Source organism: Mercenaria mercenaria, chromosome 5 (assembly GCF_021730395.1).
Source record: "Mercenaria mercenaria strain notata chromosome 5, MADL_Memer_1, whole genome shotgun sequence".
Lineage (NCBI taxonomy): Eukaryota > Metazoa > Mollusca > Bivalvia > Venerida > Veneridae > Mercenaria > Mercenaria mercenaria.
This window is the reverse complement of record NC_069365.1, coordinates 52,143,250-52,168,716: the sequence shown is the minus strand read 5'-3', so window position 1 is coordinate 52,168,716 and position 25,467 is coordinate 52,143,250. Positions and strand designations below refer to the sequence as shown.

Here is a 25,467-nt window from a genome sequence, read left to right as displayed (position 1 = left end):
TAGTTCATTATGTTTTGTTGTTCGTGTTATAATGTTCAATGATTTTCATCCGTTCTCAAATATTTGTTTGCATAAATTTCTTTACTTTGAGACGTTTTTTGGACATGGGTAAAAATTTTCTCTTTGAAACAGTTTGAGGAAATCAGACATTTGCTTTTTAATGTTTTTTTTAACAAGATTCCTCTATAAAGGTCTATGCTGACAACTTGACTGATATTAAACTGACTGATTACCTTGAATGATATTCTTGTATGGAAAAGATGCTAAATCTTCGTTTAGAAAATAAAAATTCTAAATTGTTACAAGATCTACCTAGATGTTCTTGCTAAATTCTCTTTGTCTAAAATTTTCAGGGTATCAATCTAATTCAGACAAAGGTGGCGCCACCTGTTGAGAAGTCGGGCAGTGAGTCACCCATAGTCTCGTTCATACAGCTTGAACGTTATAATGCTATTAAACTTGTGCAGAACGTCCATCAATCTCTAGCCTCTCTCAGTAAGGTTATACGAGGAACTCAGCTACTTAGTAAAGATGTACAGGACCTTGCTGCCGCCCTGTTAAATCAAGAGGTGAGTTAAACAAAGTTGTATGTATGACAATTACTGTGACATCATTTAAATCCGTTATAAATTTTTTGTGGTTTTTGTCAAAACTGCTATTTTGTTGGAGCTTGAATTTGTGGATTTTTCAAATGTAAAGAGAAAATGTATAGGAAATTTCTTTCTTTATTGGAATTTAATAGTTTGGATTGATTCAACCACGAAATTTTCAAAAATTAGTCGCGGAAAAAGGATAAAGTTTCTGTGTTAACCGAATTTGGGGGTTATTTAGTCATCTAGCAGAAAAAAAAGACTAGTCACTATGGTGTTTTAAGAGATATCATGACACAACAGAACTTAAACTTGCTGCTTCTTGTTTAGTTTCGTGGGCATGAAATTTCGTGGTTTTGGTCAAAATGTCAATTTCATGGGGATATGAATTCGTGGATTTCAACGTTTGAACATAAAATGAATGGGAATATAACTTGTTTGTTGGGATTAAATTTCATGGATTGACTCAACCACGAAATCCATGAAAATTAGTCCCCCACGTATATTAAGTATTTCACAGTAGTTATGAATTGCTTATTATAATCATTTTTACAGACTCCCTTGAGTTGGCAAGCCAAGTGGGACGGACCAGAGGATCCAGTACAATACCTGAGGGGTCTGGTTTCCCGTGCTGTAGCTGTAAATACCTGGGTTGATAAGGCACAGAACAATTCCCTGCTTCGTGATACACTTGATCTATCAGAACTTTTCAGACCAGATACATTCCTTAATGCTCTACGTCAGCAAACTGCCAGGTAAAACTTACCAGACTGCATCACCATTGGAAGTGTTCTGTCACATGAAAATTTACTGTGTTTTGTCTGAAAAAAAAAAACATACGCATTTTTATATAGTTACTTATTTGCAACTATGGGGCTTCTGTGGCTGGGTGGTTAAGGCCACAGACCTCACTACATTTGCCTCTTACTGATGTGGGTTTGAAACCTCGCTTGGGGTGTAGAATTCTTCATGCGGGTTAGCCATCCAGCTGGCTTACATAAGGTTGATGATTCTATCCAAGGGCACACCCATGTCTGAAACAATGCCAGAGGGGCACCTGGGGTCTTTCTCCACTATCAAAAGGGGATAAAGTCACCATATGACCTGAATTGTGTCAGTGTTGCTCTAAACGCAGCTGAAAATCCCAACTTACTTGCAACTGTTACAATGTTTATAGAAGAATTAAAATTGTTTGACTATGCAGTCAGTAGTCTAGCTCACTTAATAGGATTCTTAATAACAAATTTGTTTTTGAAATGTTTAAGATCTCACCATTGTTTAATTGACCAAAAGAAGTACAGTAAATTCAGTAAAGGAGAACAAAACCTGCAGTTTGGAGGTCTATGTCTGATCACTGGTTGAGACCATAATGTTTTTAATGAGGATATTAATTTTGGAGGACAAAATAATTAGAAATCTTTTATTGAAAATGTAAAAACAAAAGCAGCCAATAAAGTACAGAAATTGGAAAAAAAAATGATCTCAATCATTCAGACTTTGTTTATATAAAAACTGATTTATGATTTTGTTATGTTTTCAGAGAGCTTGGCTGTTCTATGGACAGTCTGAAGTTCTGCTGTAGCTGGAAGGGGTCTCTACAAGGGGCCAAATTTAATGTTAAGATTGGAGGTCTACAGTTAGAAGGTTGTAGTTTTGATGGAACAAGACTTTCCGAGAATCAGCGTGACTCACCTAGTATCTCTGGTATACCGCCTTGCATGGTGGCTTGGATAAAGGTATCTTACTCACCTAGAACTGGTGTAACAGTCACTGTTTTCCCCAGTCATTATTTTCCTTTGGAAAACCCCAACTAGTTTTCCCCAGGAAAAAATCAGCTGTTTTTTTCCCATGGTGAAAAACTGACTGGGGAGAAGGGGTGGGGTGGTGGTGGGGGGAGACACTTGGCTGTTGTACCAGTTTATTTATGTGTTGGTTTCTTATATTCAGACCTCTATCAAGGCACATATATTCTATATTGGTAGGACTTGACAAATTATATCTTCAGTGATTAGTCCTCCATGTGATTAGCATGTGGGGAAGTTGTACTTATGTGTGAGGGAATGTTTACTGAATGATTTCTTTTATTGCAAGGAATATAATCAGTTTAGCTGACAGAAACACACACTCAATCTGGTTAATCAAACAAACAGAAAGCAACACTTGCTTTGTAAAATACTGTGACTCATTAATTTTCATAGAGAACTAATTTTTGTGGATTTCTTGGTGGATTAAATCCCAAAAACTGAATTCCAACATACAAGTAAAAAGCACACTCCTTTTATACTCAAAAAATAAAATCATGGAATATGTAGCCCCACGAATTACCTGTTTTGGACAAACACAAGGAATTTCATGCCCATGAAATAAACAGAATTCACAGTATTGTTTTTCTGAAAATACACACTGAGTGCTCACTAGATTTTAAGTGAAAACATCTTTTATTTCATTCCAGGATGATACACCTGACCCGTATGGTGTGGACGAGACAATTTCCATTCCCATCTACTACAGTGCCGATAGAGATCGTATCATCACTAAGCTTAATGTACCCTGTGGTGGAAACAAGTCTCAGTGGGTACAGTGTGGAGCAGCTCTCTTCCTCAAGGCCCACTAGAGGTCATCTCAACTAGGGGTCAAGGTCACTTACATAGACAGAATTACACAAGACTACTTAAACATTGTCAATATATATACCCGTATTTTAAAGATACAGATGATAAAAAAGATAGCCTTTCACACTGGACAGTGAGAAAATCTATAACATATATTTTAGTACTGAAAGAGATATGGAAAGAGATAACATTGTACAAGGACTGTGTGGTTCCAGCTGACCTCTTATTTGACAGTTGTTGACGAATTGACTTGTTTTGTGTTGTTGCACTAAGTTTTACATTCCATCCACTTGGACTTCTGTTGTGTGTTAATTATCACTGTGATATTTCTTTTTTGTGCCCCCCCATGAGTGGTGGGGGCATATAGATTTGCTCTTGTCCGTGAGTCCGTCCGTGTGTCCGTGCGTCCGTCCGAAGTTCGTGACGCGCCTTTCTCAAAAGTATTTGATATAAATTGATGAAACCTTGCATAAGTCTTTATCATGATATGAACTTGCGCACCTTTTATTTTTCGTCTGGCTCCGCCCCCTGATTTTAGAGTTATGGCCCCTGAAACAGTAAAAAATGCACATTTTCACCTTGTGACACGCCTAGCTCAAAAAGTATTTGATATAGATTCTTGAAACCTTGCATGAGTCTTAATCATGATATGAACTTGCGCACCTCCTATATTTCATCTGGGTCGGCCCCTTATTTCTAGAGTTATGGCCCCTGAAATAGTCAAAAATGCACATTTTCACGTTTTGACGCCTAGCTCAAAAAGTATTTGATATAAATTGATGAAACCTTGCATGAGTCTTTATCATGATATGAACTTACGCACCTCCTATTATTCGTCTGGCTTCGCCCCCTATTTTTAGAGTTATGGCCCCTGAAATAGTCGAAAATGCACATTTTCACCTTGTGACACGCCTAGCTAAAAAGGTTTTGATATAGATTCATGAAACCTTGCATGAGTAATAATCATGATATGAACTTGCGCATCTCCTATTTTCAGTCTGGGTCTGCACCCTATTTCTAGAGTTATGGCCCCTGAAATTGTCAAAAATGCACATTTTCACGTTGTGACACGCCTAGCTCAAAAAGTATTTGATATAAATTGATGAAACCTTGCATGAGTCTTTATCATGATATGAACTTGCGCACCTACTATTTTTCATCTGGGTCTGCCCCCTATTTCCAGAGTTATGGCCCCTGAAATAGTAAAAAAATGCACATTTTCACCTAATTATATGCCTCACTCAGAAAGTATTTAATTTAAATTAATGAAACCTTGCTTAAGTCTTTATCATAATGTGACCTTGCACACTTGGCATTCTTCTTGAGAATTTTAGCGTTTATTACAGAGTGATGGCCCTTGAAATAGCCAAAATAGTGGATTTTTTGTTTGTCATGCTCATAGCTCAAAATGTATATGGTATAGAATAATGAATCCTTTTCATTATTTTGTTTTGAGGCTATAAGACTGCAAACATTTGAATTATTTCCACTTATTTGTGACAAATGTACCAGTGGGGGCACACCCTGTGTCCTACAGACACATTCTAGTTTTTCTCTGCGTCCAAATTCAGCTTTAACGCTTTAACGATAGAGTTTAATTTATATAATTATATTTATATACTTCAAATGTAGAACTGTTACAGTTATTTGTTTGTCTTTTTCTATCAGACTGCTTGTAAAACTGAATTTAAGGACCAGTCTTAGAATGCAAGCTAGCCATTGGTTAGTTTTAAATCCGTTGTTAGAAACAACCAATCAGTTGCTGATGTTTTGATACTGGTCAGCTTGTTAGCTTGCCTATTTGAAATTTTTGAAATTTCAGAAACTATAAGGTCTTTGTTTATTGACTATTTGGAAATAAAAAATTTACATGTATATTGATTACATTATATGCAGTGACTTTCTAACTTGCATACTTGAAAAATTATTGTGAATCTTTGATATGATGAAACAGCAGCAGTTGTATATGGTTCTTGTTTAATTTAAACTTTAAATAAACCTCTTCACAAATGTAAAAAAAACGTCTTTCCTGATTTCTGTTTACATGTAAGGAAAAAGAGTCAATAATGACAATTGGTATTTTCCGTTCAATTGCGCATTCTCCGTATGTGACTTCGGCATTCTCCGGTATGAAGGGACAGCCAGGTGCTCATATGAGGTACATTGTTGTCTGATGAATGCTGAAACCCCAAACAAAAATAACGAAATCCTACGGAAATTACCGATTGTCACTTCAACTCCACTACCTTAGCACAAAGTACGTCCAAAGTAATCGGTAGAAGAAAATAACATGGCGTTCAATTCCCTTTGTCACATGATGTTGCACGGTATTCCCGTGTACCTAATTACTGATACATTTTTTTATGTTGCATGATATTTCCTCGTATCTGAGACTTTTGGAGACCAGTTTGAGTAGTTGCTTCTTAGCAGAAATTGCCCAATAACAATACTGCATTTCTAGGTAAACCCGGGTAGAATATCCTAGCTTTATCTAAGCAGATCTTTTGGATCAGTAGTAAGGTGCAGAACTACAGTATCAGGTGTCGTTATTTTGAGAAACTGCCTCCCAGGTAGAACTTCTGAGTAAACTATCAATATTTCTTTGACACCTAGTATGTTAGAGTAGCTGGAAAGCTTCTTGAATGAAGCGAGCTTCTGACTGAGGTGAGGAAGTTGTCAAACTTCTGATTGAGACGAAGTTGGCAGTTACTTGCGGCAAGCAGTTTGCTAAAATGTTTTTCAAGGAATCAAGGGATACTGGATATATACATAACTGAAATCGTGCCTGTTGAAAAACCACGTAACATGTCCATCAAAATGAAAGGAAAACAAAAACTGCCCTTTTTGAACATTAACTATTTATTCTATAAACTTCGTGAATACAAATACATGTATTTAACATATTAATACTATTGGTTACACAGTGTATAGTTTCCCTAATATGGAATATAACTTGCCTCTGAATTCCATTGGGGAATGACAATTTCTTAATTAACTAGAGCTATCACTGAAGGTGATGCATGTACCCCACCTCCACCCCCTGCACTGACAGTACATAGCAATTTGATGCACACAAGATTGCAAAATTATGTGGACTGTTTGTATATATACTCTACGTATATAGTATAGTAACAAAAAACAAAGTCTCAACTGCAGAATATTTTTCTGAAAGAACCTAACATGCACCATGCGCAAGTAAGGTTGATACTGTTCACTTACTGTGAAGTTTTATTAAATTGTGTGCAGTGGTTCGGGATATTAGGCTCGCACAAGATTGCATATACAGACTCAATGTATATAGCATAGTAACAAAAAAAGTCCCATAACTCTGCAGAATATTTACCTAAAAGAAAGTAACATACACCATGCACAACTAGAACTACTACTGATCACTTGTGTTAAGTTTCATTAAATTGTGTGCAAGGGTTCGGGAGATTAGGCGCGCACAATATTGCATATGCAGACCGTATAAAGTATAGTAATAAAAAACAAAGTCCCGTAACTCTGCAATTTTTTTTTCTGAAAGAACCTAACATGCGTCATGCACAACTACTGTTGTTACTGATCACTTGTGCGGACAGACAGACTCTAAAACCAGTATACTCCCCATACAACTTCGTTGTTCGGGGGTACAATAAAACGAAAAAAAAAAACCAACAGAAATTGACTTTTCAGAAAACGTACTCTATACAAGTAAACAAAGTTAAAACTTCCTTCATAAATTCATTTGATAACAGTTATTTTCGTTTTATTTCAACTTTCCTTTCTTAAAATTTGCACACCCAATTCATTTTGTATATTTATGTTCCATTTAAAAGATGGGTTGACTGTAAAATTAATGAACTTGCCTTGCAATAATTTTGACTGGGGACTGGCAAGTCTTGTAGTGTTTTTAACTTCACATGATCACAGAAATAAATTTTCATATTTTTTTCTTCAAGTTTTGACTATCGCAGCAAAATGTAGTGTTGAACTATAGACTGGTCAACAGCACAAACTATGGACCGACGCTTTATATAAAGGATCGTGTAACAGATTCATAACTGATTTCTGTTTACGTGTTATCAAAATGTTTAGCTAGTTTGATATTCATTTTTTTTATGATATTTTTTCCAATGTCAAGTGTTGCGTTCGAAGATGTGTTAAGTATATGTTTATACAGACAGATATATATGTCAGTATCATTTAACAGATAGTGTACTAGATAATCTCATAAATCTCTCTCCCACTTTGTGGCCTTTCTTTAATGTAATAATTTGATAAATGGTTGTCGTAAAAGTTTTGCAAACCAAATATTTGGTTTAAAGATTTAATAGGGGATTTAAAGCTATATTTTTTGGATTTATTTTACAATTTCTGATAATGATATATCAGAAACATATCAAGGTCACAGTGGTAACAAATATAAATGATCATAGGTGACCATGTCCCGTTGTAACTGTTAGTAATTTGTACAATTTTCGGACAGTGAGACATAGTTACATGTATATAATATATAAATGTAAAATTTAGGTGAAACGATCAATTAAAAATTGAATTTTAATTCGTCTTTAGGAACTTATACTCTGGTTCGTAGGACTGGACTCTTTTCTCCGTCAACTTTTAGCCAGTATCTGTAAGCATAGCACAGGTCTCGCACTTGTAATCGTTAAACATTTTTATAGAGCACTGATAGTAAAATGGGATCTTTTTAGAAACATGTTAAAATTGTAACAAAACTTGCATTTTAAAACAACTGATATTGGCCTACACTTCACAGAGGTAGAAGAAAAGGGTTTCTTGACTCTAAATGTCGACATAGAGAGCATATACAATGTCATGGAAAATATGCACATAGCATACTCTTTTCCTTTTTTAAATAGTGGGCATTGACCGTCCTTGCAACATCGTATACACCTTTATAGAAAATGTTTGATTTTGTCACGTTTAAAAGTCAATACTTACTTTTGACCTTAGTACGAACATATACATGGTATTTCTTTTACGAAGTATAAACGCCTATCACATGTTCAAATAATATATAAAAGATCTCAAGCTTTACAAAGTTTGGCACATTTAACAGAAATGAGCCGCGCCATGAGAAAACCAACATAGTGGGTTTGCGACCAGCATGGATCCAGACCAGACTGCGCATCCGCGCAGTCTGTTCAGGATCCATGCTGTTCGTTTTTAAAGCCTATTGGAATTGGAGAAACTGTTAGCGAACAGCATGGATCCTGACCAGACTGCGCGGATGCGCAGGCTGGTCTGGATCCATCCTGGTCGCAAACCCACTATGTTGGTTTTCTTATGGCACGGCTCAAATATCATTTATCACAGATAGCTAAAACATGAACAAACAGTCAGATCAAAGAGAAAATCCCCGCTGACATATACATTATAAGAAAATACACATGCCATGTTGTAACAAAAATGCACGAATATTAAAAATGCATGATAGCTACCTAGAACGAAAAATAGATGCGTTATGATACAATAGTGATCTATAAAACTACAAGTAGCTGTATCGTGTAGAGTCAAATAAGTATTCTTTGTTCCAAAGTCATCTTAGCAGAATTTTGACACGGTGATGTAAATCGAAAACTGAAAATTCAGAAAGATACGAAAAACACAAGATGACTTACATAACAAATCTTTTGTATTGTGTTTCAGTATTAAGTTTTACTGTTTTTTGGGGGCTTGTATCGAAAATAAGGGACCAAAAAAACCCCCCCAAAACGAGATGGTAAAAAATCCCATCAGTTCTCATAATTGCACCTGCAAAAAGTCAACTTGAGTTCTTTGACACGAATATAAGCCTGTCATTTTGCTACGGCAACATGGCTCTCTTTTAAGTCCTGGTGAAAAGTCTTTTGTGTTTCATAAAAATAGAACTGATTTTTACAATTTCCCTACCTCCAGCGAACAACTAGAAAATCCCGAAATGTGGATATCATCTTTCACAACATCATGTGTTAATGTCTTACGAAAATATGTAATCCATTCTTTTTTCAGTAAAGTTCGAGGAAGTCTCGAAATATAAAATAAAAAAAAAATATTCTAAATCCGTCAATTTTTCACTTTCTATATCCTTATTATGCCCTTTGCTTCTAGTTTTCAATCGGTGAGAAAGAATAATTCTGTACGAATCATTACCATCACACTATCTAACATAAGTTAGCCCGTTGTGCACAAACTTGCCATTACATTTCACAAAATATAGTTCTATAATGTAAGCTTATGCAAAGTTTACCAAATGCATTAGGGCTTTATTCCGAAAAAGGTTCATATCGCACATGATAGTCGTAATATCTAATATGTTTGCATATTGAAACGTTTCACATAGAATCGAGCATACGTTAGCTTCACTACACTATACTTTCACAGAAAGGTTTCATACCATATGATATGATTGTCATAATATCTAACATGTTTGCTTGTTGTGTTGCATTTAACAAATGTTTAGAATAATAAAATAATTATAACATATGTAAGCTTGGCTAGTTTCACAGAAGATTTCATATCATACATGATAACTGCAATATCTAACATATGTTAGCTTGATTATTTCACAGGTTTCATATCATATATGATATTCGAAATATCTAACATAATAATTATGTTAGCTTGATGTGCGAATTCTGCCACTGCATCCGGACTATATTTCAAAAAATGGTTTCATATCATATGTTAATTGCAATATCTAACATATGTTAGCTTGCTGTGCAAATTTTGCCACTACATCCGGACTATGTCTCACAAAAGACTTCGTATCACATGTTAATCGCAATATCTAACATAATTATTATGTTAGCTTGCTGTGCAAATTTTGCCACTACATCCGGACTATGTTTCACAAAAGACTTCGTATCACATGTTAATCGTAATATCTAACATAATTATTATGTTAGCTTGCTGTGCAAATTTTGCCACTACATCCGGACTATGTTTCACAAAAGACTTCATATCACATGTTAATCGCAATATCTAACATATGTTAGCTTGCTGTGCAAATTTTGCAACTACATCCGGGCTATATTTCACAAAAGGTTTCATATCGTCTGTAATAGTCATAGATTTATTGTATGGTAATTTTCCGCGAGGTTGTTTACTGTCCATATGTTTCAGACTAGCACGGATCTGGTCTAAGGGAGGTAACTTAGATTCATTAAGGTGATAAGGGTCCGGACTATTTGTTGTTAGTCTTTGGCTACTCAGGGAGTATTGGGTTTGAGTCCGTAAGAGCGGCGACAGTGAGTTCGGCGGCGTAAACTTTCCACCGCTGACTGACAGTTTTGGTTTTTGTTTAGATTTACCATCTATATATAATTTATGCGCAACTGATCCCTTTTTAATTCTTTCTTTATTATATTGTAGATCCCTCTCTTTATCGCGAGACATTTTTTCCGGGTAAGACTTTGGCCGCACTGCAAGGCTGCCTGTGTTTTCCGTGCCTTCTAACCAAACTATATCCTCTTGAATACTTTCATTCAGTCTATTTAGAACAGTCTGTTTATCTAGGTAAGCCATGGGACGCGTAGATGATCGTCTGCTTCCAACCGAACTTTTGTTGGTCTGGCGCGACTCGCTCCGGCTCTCTTGGAAAGGGCGGTTCTCTTTGTCTTGGTTTGACCTCAGTTTTGGTACCGAGGTTCGAGTTCTAGGGTTAGGTTGAGGATCCTTGCGCGTGATGGATGTTCTTGCCCGCTCTGACTCCAGATCGCCCTTCAGCGGATTGATATTGATTGGTTCGAAATAGATATTGCCATGGTAACCTCGCCAAGCCTGAAGTGTGAAGTTGGTAATAATAATAATAATGATAATAATAATAATAATGATAACAATAATGATAATTATGATAATAATGATGATGATGACGATGATGATGATGAAGATGATGATGATGATAGTAATTTTACATAAAGACGGTAACATATTTGATTTTAGCCAATCTAACGCATAACATGATAATTAAAAAGGTATGTCCTTAGTATGTAACAGGACATGAATTGAATTAACGCAATACGAATAGACTTATAAATCATTCGTGACATAAATAGTTTGTGGTTGTATGATCTAGCGTAACCCACGCAACAAAACCCTAAAAGCTCAATGTGAAAAAAGTATAGATTAGATGGTGTCAGGCGCTTCATTGCTATACATCAAGTTAGTTCAGTTGGGGTTTTAGCACAACACAAACACGCTACACGTCTCTTTGTTCGATCCTTGGACACGATGATTTGTCTCGTGGAGGATTTTACTTTATATTGTATATTTCTCGAGCCATTCACCCTCCTATTTTTAGAAATTGTACAAGAAAATAAATTGTTAAAGGAACAAACTCCGGAAACAATGGCCGTTGCATATTACAAACCCGTATACTATTTGATTTATCACGCACCAGTTAATAAAGATTACAAGAAAACTTGGTAAGCATAACTGAAGCAAAAGTATCAAATGAATAGGTCAGTCTTAATCTTTTCCATGCTGGACACGACTGTTTTGCTTTTGCGACCAGTGTAGATCATGATCAGCCTGCACACACGTGCAGTCTGACCATGATCTGCACTGTTCGCCATTCAGTCAGTATCTTTTTTGATAAGCACCCCTGTTAACAGTTAATGGTACTGTCCAAATTGGAAGACGGACAAGTTCAATATAGAAATTTAGCATTGTAAGGGTTAATGGAAATTCTTGAATGATCAAGTTCACCGTCAGCTGTCCAAATTTGCTTTATTAAAAATAAAAATGTATGCTATTAACCCAGGTGATCAAATGTACTGATTCATAGGTAGAATTGTATGTATGTTAAATCTTAATATGCCGATAACAATAATATATGTACTACGCGTTTATGAGATTGAAAGGGAAACTAAATATTTGACCATGTCGTTTAATAGGTTTCCTTTTTTTTCCCAATGACCCACGCAGAGACAAAATCAACTGATATCTGATTACAGAAACGCGATTAACTTTAAAAAGAAAGAAAATTTAATTTAATGTTAAAGCTGTCATGTCGAAATTTCCTGAAATGATAGGCTAGAACGTTTCCATTGATCTGCTACTTCTGAAGGAAAGTATTGTAGAAATTTTCAGATTATCAATCATGTTATTCTATATTTACGTAATTATGCAGATAGATGGTTATATATAGAAAAAAATCGTGCTTTAACGTTATTTATACACGAATTCTGGCGACGTATAACCGAGCATTACTTTAAGTAAAACACGATTTTGCTAGACATTGTTTCAGGGGCCTGTTAAAAGTGGTTAATCAGATTTTGGTCAACTAATGAATTTGAGCAAAACTTAATCAACTGATCATTTGCACTTGTTTATATTCACCGGTCAGATTTTCGCTGGAAGTATCTTTACCATTTGATTTTCCTATCCCGGTTTTCCAACTAAGCGTTATTTTAGCATAAGTATAAATTATATTAACATATTCTGCCTAAGGAGTAATATGAATATAAACACTACTGTATTAAAGGTTTCAAAGATTTGAATTGCCAATGACATATATTGCCGAAATTCATTAGAAATGCAAGTTTATAGAGTTATTATTACCTCCCTTTGTCTATCTTGGTAGCTTAAAAATAGATGAATTCTGAGGTTACTTTCTGTTTTAAAACTTGACTTTTGTTTCAGGTTGTTGAAATATCTCATTGTTTATCAAATGCAAGTATATAAAATTAGAAATCATATTGAAATCAAAAGACATAGATCTAGTCCACTTTTTAAATACTTTTATATTAAAGGGAAGTAATTACAAAGTTTAAGGAAATGTAATAAAATACACATTTTTCAATAGGGATCCAACTCTATGTAATGGGTCTTTTTGTTCATTAAACAGATCAAAACTTTCTTGGGGCAGAACCCCCTTCCGCCTCCAACAGTATATGTCTTAGTTGAATTCGGCCGCGAAGGTTCTTTTTGGGCATTCGGCAATTCATTAATAATCCCCAAGAAAGATTGCAGCAGACTGGCTCGATTACACCAGACTTATACTTTAAATTACTTCAATTTATGTTACCTGTCTGAAATTTAGCATATTGTTCTAGTCATGGTGTATCAAGCCAGTTTTGCCAAATAAATTAGTTAGAATTACTCGAGGTTTTGGTTATACCTAGCCTGCTTTTGTAGTTTGAGTATAAACAGATCTTTGACAGAATAATTATATGAAAACTGAAAAATGTCATTAAGGTCGCTGACTTAAAATCACTTGCCCCTCACTGATGTGAGTTCAACCCTCACACGGGGCGTTTAATTATTCATGTGAGGAAGCCATCCAGCTGACTTACGGAAGGTCGGTGGTTCTACCCAGGTGCCCGCTCGTGATGAAATAATGCACGGAGGGGCTCTTGGGGTCTTCCTTCACCATCAAAGCTTGAAAGTCGCCATATGACCTAAATTGTGTCGGTGCGACGTTGAACCCAATAAAAACAAAACAAAATACATTATTTTGATTCTAATATGCCTTACTTCCTCGGGCGCAACAAAAACATTGACGTCATCGCCCGTTAACGTGATGTCATTTTAGCGTATGCATGTTTTAACAGAAACAAGCGTATTAGAATAAGTAATAATACCTTTAAAGGTTCCATTGGCTGCGGCTTGTCTTGAGTAACGTAGAAGTATTTAGGTATCTGTGCTCCTAGGGTGACTTTGTCGCCGTCGGTTTCTTGTCTCACGCTTGTACAACGTGCCGACAGCAAAGACATAGCTCGTCGGAACATCGCCTCCCGGGACTCGAGTGCCAGGCGAGATGCATTTCTGAAATAGATTACATACAGTATTGTAACAATGTATTTATCTATTTTCACCCATACATCATTTGAGGTTACACATCTTTCTAAAGATCTCTAGTGGTAGAGGGTAGGCTTTCTTTTTGAATTTCGAAGTTATCGTTAATAATACTGTCAGTTTTATCGCCAATGGAGTAAAATTCTAGTCTATAAATTACATCGCACTACCAAAATGCGTTACACTCGACGCAATTTAGTAGTTTACAAAAAAGTAGTACCAAAAATGCATTGGCTATATGTAAACATCCAACGCAAAACGGTATTAATAATAATCTCATGATTTACAAAAAGAATATTTTCTGACGAATGGACAATATTATTTCAAAGAGAGTCATGATAGAACTTAGTCGCTCATCCGACCTTGACCTTTTGACCTTAATAATATAACGGCCCTAGATTCAGCCAAGCAGGACCATTGGAGGTCAATGCAACTCTTAACTTTGACATACATCCAGAGATATTGAAGGAACTCGGCAAAGCTGTTCAACACAATTATTTGATGCGTCGTTCGCATGACTCTGGGCGCCCGTAAGTAAGTTATATAGACTGTCCGAGATTAAAATTCAGGAGATTCACGAGAAAAGGTCACATAAGACGGGTTGTATAATACCTTTTAAAGTTTAGGCAAGGTAGACATGCAACCTTTATCCACCAAAAATCCTTAGAATATTTCAATGTTGTTTGATATAGTAAAATACAATTAAATACTCCAACCCGGTAGTGATATAATTCCGAGGGTTACCGATTAATTTATTCACCGAGAGTTACCGAGGTTGGTCGAGTAAATATCAGGCACTCTCACCTGATGCTGGAAAAAAAATCTCGGTGGACTATCCCTTTGACAACACTAGCACATTAAAACAACAAAACAATATGGGAAACGTCGTGTAGTACTATACCTGGTCACAACAGTGTGATTTTGATGTGATTTTACACAAGAGAAATCTCTCTTAGAGGATACATGACCCCTTCTTTTTTCTTCATTTTATGTCAGTTTTATCGTAATTCTTTAAAATGAGGTAAGGATTTGTTCTCTGATGTCAGTTTTATATAGAATATATATGGACTACTATTTAGGCGTGAGTGACCTTACCACTCTTTGAGTCATTTAGAATGTTGTGCACATTAATTGAATGAAACTGGATTTGTGAAATCAAAGATATCCGGTGCCTATCTTTCACTCAAATATTTTATCTTTAGACATTTACTTCAGTTGTAGAAATCCTCATCAAATGTATCTAACTTTACTAACTATATAAATAAATTGTGTATGTAGATCTACATTAATAATTAAATGTCGAATGTAAAATACTTCTCGTTTTTACTGATAGTACACATTTATCTTGCGTTTAACCGTACATGTATTTAATGTGTACTATTTTAAACCTAATGCATATAATACTTAATTTCATATTCACCGAAGCATCAAATATTAGATTTCTGATGACTGACCAATATAGGTCCACATCTTTAACAATACCAAGACTTTACAGTTTACAGATCTGGACGTATTTTTTCTTCTTTCTTTCTTTGGCTGGGGCGGTATTCCATGAAAAGTTCCATAAAATCAGTGCAAAACTTACAAAATAGGAAATAGGACATTTTATTTAATCCTGTCTAACGATTTATTATGATTTAATTCAGAAATGTCATTTATGCAAAAGCGTCAAACCTTTGGAAAAAGTCAACGGCAACAACACAACTCTTGTAGAATTTTCACAATTCTATCTTATAAAAAATCAAAATACATGTAAATGTAAGGGAAGCCATTAATGACAGTACGTCAAAATTTGTTGTTGCATTATGAACCATTTCTACATATATCGGCGACGCTCGCTATGGCTTATCAGCAAGCCATGACTAAACATGATCAAATACACAGACTTCCTGTATACCAATAGCGGAAAATTGGATTAGCAGCCGTCCTCGGTGTCAAACAATTCGGTAAATGCTTTAACGATTGCTTATACTAATCGGATTATTCAATCTATTTCTTAAGAGAACAGAGACGCGCATGTTGACACTCCTTGATAAGGAAACTCATATCCTAGGAAACGTCTTGGTCCGGGGCGCTGTCGTTGCTGGTAGCGGCTGATTCCGTAGTTTGTAAAAGACTTTCATGCGAGATATTTTTGATACGAAATAAAGGGTGAAGTTACTTTCTAAATAAATCAGTCGTTTAATTGTCGATAACTCTCTTGACTTTAGCACACTGACATACATATATTTATAAACAATTCCTTGAAGTCAGTCCAGATACTGGTCATTTTACACCTAGATGAAATGTATGGTGGCTGATTTCTGCCACGTCGTGTTGGCGTGTTGACGAGGCGAAAACACGGCAACACGAAAGCACGGGTCGAAGTCACAACACGATAGTACGACAAATAAAGGGTACTAACACGACATATACATACGCGCCAACTTGAAAACTCGACAAATACACATGTTGTGTCGGCGCCCTCTAAACGACGTGTTTTCGTGTAAAATGTGTCAATTTTTCATGTTGTCGTGTTTTCGCCTCGCCAACACGACATGGCAGAAATCAGCCACCATAGAAATGATTACTTAAATGTAATGCATTGTTAAAAACGCTGAAAAGGTCGTATTCGATTCATTCATTGAAAAAGAAAATACAAGGTTGTGATAGATTCCGGTGTATATTCGTACAAAATGTCAGCGTGCCTGGTGCCGAATGAAGAAAGACTTCACGGCGTCAAAGCCATCGAAGTTATAAAATTTGGAAAGTATCCTTGGATAACCTTGATGCATAATTTATTTTGGTTTGTCTCGTTAGAAAATAAGTGAAACAATTTCTTTTTTGTTACAACTATTGACATAGAAAATTGTACGAAAGGAATTAATGACCTAAGGTTGTACAATCTTATATGAATGTAGACGCAATGTCGCATAAGATTAGCGCACTAAAATTATGTGCTTGAATAGAATTTACTTTATTGATCGAAAAAGTTGACTGTTAAAGCTTATAGTTAATGAAATACCGACCTTAGAAGAAAATGATGATGATGTCTTGGAGAAGCCTGGTACGAGGAAACTGGGGACGATCTCGACATCTGAACGCTCGAGGTTTCGTGCTCAGTTTCCTGTGCGGGCGACTCTACCGCCCGCCCTTGTTCACTCTCCGGATCTTTAAATACTATTTCCACACAGAAAACATCTTTTGACACCGACATTTTGATTTTGTATGCGAACTTGATATTTTAACATCCAAAATTGAAATCTAAATCTCACAAAATCATTGAAAATGTAAGCCCAGTACGACCGTCTGATATATGGCTTATACTTGAACACACGTAATACCCGCGACTTTTCTATGATTTGAAATAAATCCACCTTTTCACGAACAAACTATACATCTGTTATAATGTCAATTCTAAAAACACGTAATGATATTTACTTTATATTGGAAAGAAATAAAATATTTCGACATTAAACCCTGAAAATCTTAAGCCCATTTTTGTTAACTGATATAGGACCTTTTGAAAGTTAATTGTAAATAGTGTATCGACACAATCGATATGTATTAACTAATCCCATGTCGTATAATTGAATATTTATGTGATAAATATACCCAGTCGAGATATTTACAAAGTTGCAAAGCTGAACACAGTCTGTTTGAAAAGTGTCAATTTACGCACGCGCGACGATAAATTGCACCCGAAATGTGAACTTTTATACGAGGTATTCAAACATCTCTCCCAGTGTCTTTAAGAGAACCAATGTTGACACCTTGAACTTAACAACCACACCGGAAGACAAACATTTTCATATAAACCTTAACCACTTATCATATTTTAAAATTTCCAAAGTTTAGAATAGCATTTAAATAAAGTCAATACATGTATTTAAAAGCAAACAAAAAGGAGATCTTAATTCAATTTTGGTCAGTTTGATTTTGTTAGAAGAATCAGCGTCTTTGTTTGATAATGGTTTTACGACATCTATTTCAATATTGAAGTTATGTAACGCCGACAGGACTGACCCAACGGTCCCCGAATTCCATACTAATACGTGGTAGAAACGGAAGACTTCCGACGTTTGAAATGCATTCTGTCAAAAAAAAAAAAGGCATTCAGAAAACATTTCCAAATTCACTGATTTGCCTTTTTTGTTGCCTTCCCTACTTGGGTTAATTAAATAACCATTTACAATGATTTCTGTATCTTTTTACCCGAGTGAAACGAACTTGGCATTGTTTGATGTGCCCAGCTGTAGTATCGGTTTTTTTTATCTAGACTTATTACACATACATCTATATTTGAACGAGTAAATTCTGTATCAGCTTAGCTTAATATGAACAAACTAACAGTCATAAGGGGGCCATTTTCACCATACCAACGGACTAATGCATTAATTGCTTTAAAGCAGTGAAGTATAGCAAAACAAACTAGGGTTTATATTTTGAAACACTTAAATACATTTGAAAAACCTTGTATCGATCTTATTAATGGAAAAAAGCGAAACAATATGCATACAATAACTTACTTTAAAGCTTATTTGCTTGTGAAACATGTTAAAGGTCAATACACTTTCAACTTTTGGAAAATTTAAAAGACTAATTGTCGACTTTTATTTGACTTGGCACTTAGACTTTTCATATACATGGCAGACGATAATGTGCCAAGATTACCGTACTGAGTCACAGATAAGTTAAAACAGTTCAGTACTCTTTACCTATATAAAAATACATAAAACAGCATACGTATGTTACATACTGTTGAAATTTACTGAATCGTGTTTTGTTCCTATCCCACCTTCGCCAATCGCACAAATTTTTAAAGCGCGATGGTATGATAGTAGTATGCTGATAAAAGCATAGGATGACGACGACATGATAGTATGTCAATGGTAGTTAAATTTTAGGACAAGGATGGTAGAACGATGGACTGACATGATTGTCATCATTTTATCATATTATCGCTACCCTACCATGGTAACCACCCTATAATGTCATCCCATCATCAATTATCTCCAAACTACCATCCGATAATGTCATCCCATCGTTCAACTATCTACCATCCTATAATGTCATCCCATCCTCCAACTATCTCTACACTACCATCCTATAATGTCATCCCATCATCCAACTATCACTACACTACCATCCTATAGTGTCATCCCATCATCCAACTATCTCTACATTACCATCCTATAGTGTCATCCCATCATCCAACTATCTCTACATTACCATCCTATAGTGTCATCCCATCATCCAACTATCTCTACACTACCATCCTATAATTTCATCCCATCATCCAACTATCACTACACTACCATCCTATAATGTCATTCCATCCTCCAACTATCGCTACGCTACCATCCTATAATGTCATCCTATAATGTCATTCCATCCTCCAACTATCGCTACACTACCATCCTATAATGTCATCCCATCCTCCAACTATCAATACACTACCATCCTATAGTGTCATCCCATCCTCCAACTATCTCTACACTACCATCCTATAGTGTTATTCATCCTCCAACTATCGCTACACTACCATCCTATAATGTCATCCCATCCTCCAACTATCTCTACACTACCATCCTATAGTGTCATTTCATCATCCAATTATCGCTACACTACCATCCTATAATGTCATCCCATCCTCCAACTATCGCTACACTACCATCCTATAATGTCATCCCATTCTCCAACTATCGCTACACTACCATCCTATAATGTCATCTCATCCTCCACCTATCGCTACACTACCGTCCTATAATGTTATCCCATCCTCCAACTATCGCTACACTACCATCCTATAATGTCATCCCATCCATCACCTATCGCTACACTACCATCCTATAATGTCATCCCATCCTCCAACTATCGCTACACTACCATCCTTATCTCTACACTACCATCCTATAATGTCATCCCATCGTTCAACTATCGCTACACTACCATTCTATAGTGTCATCCCATCATCCAACTATCGCTACACTACCATCCTATAATGTCATCCCATCATCAAACTATCGCTACACTACCATCCTATAATGTCATCCCATCGTCCAACTATCGCTACACTACCATCCTATAATGTCATCCCATCATCCAACTATCACTACATTACCATCCTATAATGTCATTCCATCCTCCAACTATCGCTACGCTACCATCCTATAATGTCATCCTATAATGTCATTCCATCCTCCAACTATCGCTACACTACCATCCTATAATGTCATCCCATCCTGCAACTATCAATACACTACCATCCTATAGTGTCATCCCATCCTCCAACTATCTCTACACTACCATCCTATAGTGTTATTCATCCTCCAACTATCGCTACACTACCATCCTATAATGTCATCCCATCCTCCAACTATCTCTACACTACCATCCTATAGTGTCATTTCATCATCCAACTATCGCTACACTACCATCCTATAATGTCATCCCATCCTCCAACTATCGCTACACTACCATCCTATAATGTCATCCCATTCTCCAACTATCGCTACACTACCATCCTATAATGTCATCTCATCCTCCAACTATCGCTACACTACCATCCTATAATGTCATCCCATCCTCCAACTATCGCTACACTACCATCCTATAATGTCATCCCATCCTTCACCTATCGCTACACTACCATCCTATAATGTCATCCCATCCTCCAACTATCGCTACACTACCATCCTTATCTCTACACTACCATCCTATAATGTCATCCCATCGTTCAACTATCGCTACACTACCATTCTATAGTGTCATCCCATCATCCAACTATCGCTACACTACCATCCTATAATGTCATCCCATCATCAAACTATTGCTACACTACCATCCTATAATGTCATCCCATCGTCCAACTATCGCTACACTACCATCCTATAGTGTCATCCCATCGTCCAACTATCGCTACACTACCATCCTATAGTGTCATCCCATCGTCCAACTATCGCTACACTACCATCCTATAATGTCATCCCATCATCCAACTATCTCTGCACTACCATCCTATAATGTCATCCCAACATCCAACTATCGCTACACTACCATCCTATAATGTCATCCCATCATCCAACTATCGCTACACTACCATCCTATAATGTCATCCCATCGTCCAACTATCTCTACACTACCATCCTATAATGTCATCCCATCATCCAACTATCGCTACACTACCATCCTATAGTGTCATTCCATCATCCAACTATCGCTACACTACCATCCTATAATGTCATCCCATCATCCATCTATCGCTACACTACCATCCTATAGTGTCATCCCATCGTCCAACTATCTCTACACTGCCATCCTATAATGTCATTCCATCGTCCAACTATCGCTACACTACCATCCTATAGTGTCATCCCATCGTCCAACTATCGCTACACTACCATCCTATAATGTCATCCCATCATCCAACTATCTCTGCACTACCATCCTATAATGTCATCCCAACCTCCAACTATCGCTACACTACCATCCTATAATGTCATCCCATCGTTCAACTATCTACCATCCTATAGTGCCATCTCATCATCCAACTATCTCTACACTACCATCCTATAATGCCATCCCATCCTCCAACTATCTCTACACTACCATCCTATAATGTCATCCCATCATCCAACTATCGCCACACTACCATCCTATAATGTCATCCCATCCTCCAACTATCTCTACACTACCATCCTATAATGTCATCCCATCCTCCAACTATCTCTACACTACCATCCTATAATATCATCCCATCCTCCAACTATCTATACACTTCCATCCTATAATGTCATCCCAACCTCCAACTATCTATACACTTCCATCCTATAATGTCATCCCATCATCCAACTATCTCTACACTACCATCCTATAATGTCATCCCATCATCCAACTATCGCTACACTACCATCCTATAATGTCATCCCATCATCCAACTATCTCTAGTACCATCCTATAATGTCATCCCATCATCCAACTATCGCTACACTACCATCCTATAGTGTCATCCCATCATCCAACTATCGCTACACTACCATCCTATAGTGTCATCCCATCATCCAACTGTCGCTACCATACCATCCTATTATGTCATCCCATCATTCAAGTATCGCTACACTTCCATCCCATAATGTCATCCCATCATCCAACTATCGCTACACTACCATCCTATAATGTCATCCCACCATCAAACTTTCGCTACACAACCATCCTATAATGTCATCATTTTACCATATAATCGCTACCCTACCATCCTATAATGTCACCCGCTATCGCTGTTTTACTAGATTTCGTAGGAGCAGTATGAGCGTGTCAATGTCAAAGGGAAATAACTGTATAAAGTGTTCAATTTAATAGTTTTCCTTCTTACAACCCTTTAGAAACGCAATGTTGATTGTTTTACTGCGCAGACGCCGACAGCCGATAATCTACCAAGGCTTTCCTATGGCGGCTGAATCAGGAATTCAGTTATTTGTGCGGTCCATGTTGTCGTCCTGGCTGGCGCGCACGCCAAGACAAAAGAAAATATTTCCTTGTTCCGCGTTTGCGTGCGCACAATTAGATTTCTTTCGGCTTGTTGGCGCATGCGCCAAGACGAAAAAAAAAATGTTTCATTGCCTCTCGTTGGCGCTCCCGCTAGAATGACACGTCAAGATGTGTTAAGCGTGCGCCGAAAAAACAACAACACACAAACAACAACAACAATAACAAAACGCGTGCTCGTACGCCAACGCAATATCCTATAAGGGAATGAGCTTAATCAGCAAGTAATCAGCAATAAGAAGCAAGCTCGTTTAAGCAAACTAACGTTTCGTGTATAGTTTGCTACAGCAGCTGTGCACGGCCTGATTTTTGCAAAATTTAATGCTGAATGGTTGTTATTTCGTTTTGAAACGTTCTTTGATCCTTCACGCGAACCAGTACAAGTACGAACTCACGCGAACCAGTACGAGTACGAACTCTCAGCCTATATGCAACCATTCGCGTTTGTATTTGGAAACAATCAAAGCACTTGAATATTTTCGAACTTGTTATGTAATAAAACTTGAAATTGAAAATTAAACGTATTCTAAGGCCGAGAAAAGAACGCTATTCGTATATTCCTTCTGTCTGAAAGAGTTTCATAAATTATTTACGGTACTGGATATTGAAAGAGTTTCATAAATTTATTACGGTACTGGAAGAAGTTATATACATTCAAATATTTGACCAAAATAGAAGCCGTTTTGTTTCAACGGCAACGTAATTCAAAATAGCGAATTTAATTTATTTCTAGATATCCAATTGAACTGTATATCGTAATTGTTAAAACAATATCTCTTCCTTTTTTTCAACCAGAAAGTCAGAAACTATCGTGATAATTAAATTCTTAAAATCAATAATTAAACGATGATGTCTGAATAAGGACTCGGAGTACACTTTAGAACGTAAGCTGCGGTGGCATTTTTAAGGCACCATAGTGTCAGACGATTTCGTGTCAACAGCCGTTACCTTTCTACGATTTTCTTCATTTTTTTTCTTAGGGATTTGGGACCGAACTTCAGCTGCACGCTTAGCAACTGACCTGACTGCGAGACAAATTACAAAACACATATTGCAGCCATTATTTTCAGCTTTAGAAAAAAACTAAATGCGGACCAGAACCAAAGAGATCTTTACAAACGAACTAATTACATCATTTCAGACTCGTGTTTCTTTTGCACAACTGTACGTCAATAACAGCTAAGATAAGAAACTCCGGAAACAGAAATGTCTGACTAATTCGCCCATACCTCAAGAAAAAAATGTATGTATTCTGAAGTGAAATCAATATTCAAGGATAAAGGTGTCTACACTCCTGCACAAACACTGCTGCAAAATCAATTAACTTAATTTGTGCCATTCAAATTATTTAATTGAATTTACAATTTCATCCGGTGGACCATGGAACAGTAATGATTTCTAGATAACAAAATACGCTCCGATGATCTGTGATAAAATCGGTTCGAGTATACTGACAACTTAATTTGAGCATGCAACTTCGAAACTGACAGTTTCTCTGTGATATTATATATAGCATTTCCAAAGTTTTTTTTGTACCAAAACCTTTGAAGAAAAAAATCCATAAGTTGCAGAAATCGGATTTATTTATATTTTGTCAAAGTATGAAAATGACGAAAAGTTATAACCTATTTATATCTTATTACCTCCATAAAAGCAGAAACGGATTTTGACTGTTTAATTCAAAAATATTTCCCATCTTGCATTAAAACATAACATAAAAAATCCCGTTTTAAATTGTAAAAATTTAATCTAACAACACAAGGTTGGCGACTCGGTTTTATTGTTGTGTGACCGCGGCACAGACTGCAAGATTTGTGACTTCTCCGTTTTACTTCTACATTTTTTTCCCCGCATACAGATAGGACAAAGTATATCACGTATTACTGTGCTTGCTATTTAAAAATATTGGAAACACTTCCAGGAAGAAAACTATTTTCGAAAAGATCAAGCTCTTTTTTTTAGATTTACATTTATCTTTCAGTGTGTAGTAACTTTAATCACTCCGAAAGACATTAAATATAACAATATACCGCAGAAATATTAACCATCTTTCAGCCTCTTTGGGTTTAAAATTGTAATAGCTTGTTCTCAGCTTGCACCTCAGCTTGTCAATAGGTCGCACAGAAAGCGAGGTAAAACATCCGTTGTACCTTTCCGCCCACGGGGCAGGAATTATGTGCTTTAGAATATCCCATATATATTATATGTAATTGCACGGGACATGTGTCCAGATCTACAGCACATTGTTAATTAAAACAGATACAATTCAGTGTCAATGGACTGATATCTGAATTTTTTTTTTAATCAAATGTTTTATTGTGCGAGTAACTCAACATATAGCTTTTCTGCATATTGTGCGGACTACTCTCTATTTCTATAAATATATACCTAGAGTTGTTCCTCAACGTTTTACAAATGGCCTTCAGATCAAAAGTAAATGAGAGCATGTTATGATATTTACTTTATCATGTTGATGCCTTATTTAACATAATGTATCAAGTTACAGCTAATATAAACATGTATTTATCCAAATTAACAGAAGTACAGGCTATTTTGCGATCATTTTGCGTCAAAACCCAACAAGCTGGAGACACGTTGCTTTTTGAACTTTAAACTAAAACATATATTTTCTACCATTTCTATTAAACATACTTTCCACTAATTCCAAATGATGTTGCTATTGGTCTGATGGCGTTAGTGCAGCCAGGATCCATGGACCGGACTGTAGGGTAGGCAGGCAAGGACAGTAAGAGCCCATTGTTCGAGGGGTCGATAAAAGGTAGCCGAGAATGGTGATAGTAGGAAGAAGACGGTATGAGGGCAGCCTGCCCGAGACCTGGTTTTCCCATCAGGTTTTCCTAGTTTATATCCAAGAACATTGCTAAAATATATTTCCACGTGTCTTGGATACAATGATAAAACTCTATTTTCCAAATTTCCTTTTTGGACACAAAACT

General features: G+C 36.4%; 2 protein-coding genes across 3 annotated transcripts in view; one reads left to right on the top strand and one right to left on the bottom strand.

The window, feature by feature from the left end:
- LOC123557214 (cytoplasmic dynein 2 heavy chain 1-like) overlaps positions 1-5,027 on the top strand; it is a 105,789-nt gene extending 100,762 nt beyond the window's left edge. Inside the window, exons 75-78 of the mRNA XM_053544602.1 lie at positions 354-569; positions 1,146-1,345; positions 2,131-2,326; positions 3,043-5,027. Of these exons, the coding sequence (XP_053400577.1) occupies positions 354-569; positions 1,146-1,345; positions 2,131-2,326; positions 3,043-3,204 (774 nt within the window). The 3' untranslated portion in view covers positions 3,205-5,027. The remainder of the gene's footprint in view (positions 1-353; positions 570-1,145; positions 1,346-2,130; positions 2,327-3,042) is intronic.
- Positions 5,028-7,089: 2,062 nt separating this feature from the next.
- The window catches only part of LOC123557213 (uncharacterized), a 45,550-nt gene continuing 27,172 nt past the window's right edge, over positions 7,090-25,467 (bottom strand). For both annotated transcript variants that reach the window (XM_045348549.2, XM_045348547.2), the window contains 2 exons: positions 13,771-13,954; positions 7,090-10,966 (listed from right to left, as the gene is read on the bottom strand). In XM_045348549.2, the coding sequence (XP_045204484.2) occupies positions 10,169-10,966; positions 13,771-13,954 (982 nt within the window). In that variant the 3' untranslated portion in view covers positions 7,090-10,168. The remainder of the gene's footprint in view (positions 10,967-13,770; positions 13,955-25,467) is intronic.